This window comes from Sinocyclocheilus rhinocerous, unplaced genomic scaffold, assembly GCF_001515625.1.
Source record: "Sinocyclocheilus rhinocerous isolate Xijiao unplaced genomic scaffold, SAMN03320098_v1.1 scaffold418, whole genome shotgun sequence".
In the NCBI taxonomy this organism is placed as follows: domain Eukaryota; kingdom Metazoa; phylum Chordata; class Actinopteri; order Cypriniformes; family Cyprinidae; genus Sinocyclocheilus; species Sinocyclocheilus rhinocerous.
In genome coordinates, this window is record NW_015651146.1 from 1,312,484 (window position 1) to 1,316,764 (window position 4,281).

A 4,281-nucleotide genomic window follows, 5' to 3' on the forward strand; every position below is an offset into this window, starting at 1 on the left:
TAGGCGGGAATTATTTTAATGATATTCTAATGGGCCACTTTGTGATATCACAAAACCTGAAAAAAAAACCCCCGCTGTAGTCCAAACGAGCCATTTGTTGTAGTTCTTGAAAAGGGATTTTTTTAAAAAACAAAATACTCCTTTGGAGTGGACTTTGAGATTTGTAAGTTTGAAGATCTTTTTTATGCCCAAACATACACACTACACACTGACTAAAATTCAAAAAGTGAAAAAGCATAATAGGACCCCTTTAAAGTTCTAATGTAATACAGTGCCATTTCATAATGAATCGGAAAAGTTTTCAAACTGCTATAAAAACATTAATAAAGATTTTCAACTGATGCATTGCTCTGCAAATGTTACGTTTACTGGCTGCAATTTAGCTAGTTTGCCTAAACTTAGAAACAAACCTGCTCCTCTTCCTCTAAATATGGGTTGCTGAAAACCAGGCCATCTTATCAAATGTTCCAGAAAGATATGACCTCATCTTACAAACTCAAGGGTGTATACCATAAATGGCCATATCAAGGACATATCATTGCAATCAGAGAGACGTAATTCCAGAAAATTGAACTTCACATGCCTCACTTGAATGACTAAGCTAAAATACCGAAGCCTGTGCAGGCCAAACACAACTGCCAGAGCAGAGAGGACGGAGGCATTAACATTTCATGAGGTATTGCGGTGGGTAATGTTTATCGATGCCATTCTACATCAAGAACTCAATCTCTCAGCAGGGTACGAGGACACATAGGAACGCTCTGGCCTAATTTATTTTTGAGTCTGTGGAGGAGGAAGATAGACATACCGACAGGAAGACAAAGTCAGATGGACAAAATTTCCGCCATGATTAAAGTATTAGCACAGACTAGAAAACCGTTCCAGCCAAAACCATTCCATTGCAACTAATGACAAGAAAATTCCGCCATGCATGATTAAATTGGGCATAATAAAATGATTTTTGTAAAACTACTTGTTCGGAACAAAAGGTTTTATTCATTGCACTGAACTACTGAAGAACACTGCAAAATATAGTTATAGCCATATAAAACGCATATCTTACAGAAATGTCACTTACACTAAATTTGAATACATTTTATTCCCCTCTCTATATGTCTTTTTTCCATGTTAAAAATGCATAATAAAAATAATTAATGCAATATTTAAAAAAAACCACAAAGATTTAATCCAATTCTGCTCAAAAATAACTAAATGTACATAGTCAATCTATAATTTAGCCCCACAGTACTTTGACATACTGCAAGTAAAATAAAAAAAACAATATAAAAAACAATATTTATTATCCTATAAATTATTGCCTAATGGAACAGTAAAGCACTATAGTTTGGTTCGAAACACTTCAGAAACTACAGAAACTCAAGTGCAGTAATGTGACTTTACCTTTGATCAGAGACACTTTATTAACAGGATCTTTCAGCTTCTGTTCCTCCATTGTTTCCCCCACTGTAACAGAGCACGGGAGCAAATATGTTAATGTTACTGTAAAATATTAACTTAGCTATTTAAAAAAAAAAATCAAAGTAATTGGTTTGAATAGTAAAGGCATTAATTACAAATTTCCAGGTGATGCCAATTATGACTCAGCTAGTTAATGAGGCGGAAAACTAAAATAATCACAGTTTTCCAAAATGGCAACAGATTTGTAACGACACAAACACAAGTCTTCATCTTTTCCAGTTTTAAACGTCAAATTATAGCTCACATTCAAAGCATAACGTCATGCCAGTTATGTAATACAGCTTAGCGTCATTGTATCAATTAAGAAGATTACTCATCACCTTCGCTTCACTTCACTTAAGTCTGAGGACTATAAACAGATGCCGTTACCTGAAGACTCGTGATGTCACGTTAGCTTGTGCCGAAACAGAGCCGCAATATTCAAGCTTCTTTAACTATCGATTCCGGTGATGAGAACTGGACGAGTCCATTCTGAAGCGCGGGGGGGCACCGACGCATCGAAATATCTTGTCTGGGGGTTCACCTGTCAAAACCAGGCAGTAAAACGCTTGGGTGGAAAAAGAATACGATATAGAAGCGCTGCTAAAGTATATTGTACTCTGAGGGGTCGTTTTCTTTGTGGAAATTGTTTGCATGCGTCGTCATTTGACGCCCCCCTTGTGGTGATGGTCTGGAGGTCTCGCTCACATCATGGGCACACAAGAGACCTGAGGCATCTAAAGAGGCTGCAGCTGCATAGTAGAATACACTCAGGCCCATTGTTTCCCTCATTAGGGCGTCTCTTATGTAAAAACGGTTAACAATAGTGGTCATTCGTGCTTGTATCAATGCCAAATGCCAACCAAAGCACTGTGATTTCATAAATTATATTATTGCGTGTCAAGATGTCAATCACGTGACATGTCAAAGTGCTCCGGTCATTTGAAGATGGCTAGTCTATAGTAAACATGCAAAATACACCGCTGATCCTTAACAAATACATACATTTATTGCTAGCAATGGTTTATAGTCACATGTTTAATTAATATTTTAGAGGGTATCCAAATGTAAACAACCCTGATTTTGAGTGCTAGGGGAAAAGGATGAAGTTATTATTTTGAATTAATCTCTTCAACATGTTTCAGATATGTTTGGGTGCTTCTGCTTCCATTTTCTCAGATAATTGTAATAGATTGGCTATTGACTGATATGGATCAACACCAAATTTTAAAAAGTGTGTGACCTTATTATATTATTTATAAATATTTATAAATCTAGCATTTAAGGCTATGGTTTCAAATCTATTATACTGTCAGAAAAAAATATAGATAGATAGATAGATAGATAGATAGATAGATAGATAGATGATGGATGGATGGATGGATGGATGGATGGATGGATGATAGATGGATGGATGGATGGATGGATAGATAGGAAGTCTCACATTATTTTAACAAAACTTTTATTCTTGAATCTTCTCATAAATTACATATTGCTATTTACCTACCTTATAGAAAATCTGTGCAATCTTGTTGTGCATTTTGCATAATTTATCTGAACAGAACATTAGATGTACACTCTATAACTACATATAATTTTACGTTAGACATATGCATTGAATTTATAGTGCCATCCCTTTAAATCTCTTTATGAAATTATTATGTTTTCTCCTTCAGGCTGACTTATGCTGGCTAATCTTTCCAAAACAACTGATATGGATATGGAGTTTGCCATCCTCAGATGAAGACTGAAAGGGTTTGTATGGATCTTTCCTTTGTTGTCATGGCGACAGAGCAAACCTGTCTCATTCATTGTTCTTGCCCACGTAAGTGCTGACTGCACAAGAGAAAAATCAGACCCGATCACCAGTGGAGAATATCACTCACCTTGAAGTGACCTTGTCCAGTGCCATCACTATAACCTTGAATCCTTGAAAGGGATGAGTCATGGTCATAAATCCCTGAGATATAAGCATGTGGAGCTTGTAATGATAACAAAATAATCCAAGATTTGGATCTAAAAATGGGTCTCAGGTGCCTGAATAATTCAGTGTTTTGTAGGCTAGATTAAGATTAGACAATTTCTCTATCGTTTCCATTCTCTTTTATCCACTCTAATACTTACACTGAATATTTTTATATTCAATATTAAATAAGTGAAGTTTTTTTAGCATGTAATAAGGTGGTGTGTTTACAGTACATACATGCCCAGCCAGCACATAACCGACCTTAAACCCCGATGAATGTTAGTTGTTGTTTCAATGTTGAAAAAAAATTGAAACAACATTTAATGCTTACTGGTTTTAAAAAGGTTAACGAAATACTTATAAATCAATGTTGAAATTTGAACAAGATTTATACGTTGAATCAACATACAAAAGAAATACCTTTTTAATTATTATAATGATAATTATTATCTTACTATATTTTGATCATAAGGCCTCTTAAAAAATCCAATTTTCATCATTATTAATAGGGATCTACAGTCTTTGCCCAAATGCAGATAAAAGTGAAGTGTTGGGGTTTATTTTGTGATAATGACCAGCTGATTGTACATGATCCCAATTATTACACTGCTACTGCCAAAAAAAAAGTGATTGACATGATGAAATATTGATTTGAGAATTATTTTATAATTTTATCTTTATATTATCTTGATGCTTCCACTGACATAAATGGTCCAATACAATGTACAAAATAATCAGCCAAGCAACAAGACAAACACTGCAACAACAGTAATATTAATACTGTCGTCCTCTGAGGTCATTTTCACTACAGTTGATAACTGAATAGTTGTGTTCGTATGTAACAAGAGTTTGCTGAG

The 4,281-nt window shown here is 35.0% G+C and overlaps 1 protein-coding gene across 3 annotated transcripts in view; it reads right to left on the reverse strand.

The window, feature by feature from the left end:
- Positions 1-1,949, reverse strand: part of LOC107712736 (sarcolemmal membrane-associated protein-like) — a 10,653-nt gene extending 8,704 nt beyond the window's left edge. Inside the window, exons 1-2 of one of the 3 annotated variants that reach the window (XM_016518075.1) lie at positions 1,849-1,946; positions 1,402-1,464 (exon numbers count right to left, since the gene is read on the reverse strand). In XM_016518075.1, the coding sequence (XP_016373561.1) occupies positions 1,402-1,453 (52 nt within the window). In that variant the 5' untranslated portion in view covers positions 1,454-1,464; positions 1,849-1,946. Of the gene's footprint in view, positions 1-1,401; positions 1,465-1,799 lie in introns of all 3 variants that reach the window. The other 2 variants (XM_016518073.1, XM_016518072.1) reach the window with 2 other exon arrangements.
- Positions 1,950-4,281: the final 2,332 nt, after the last annotated feature.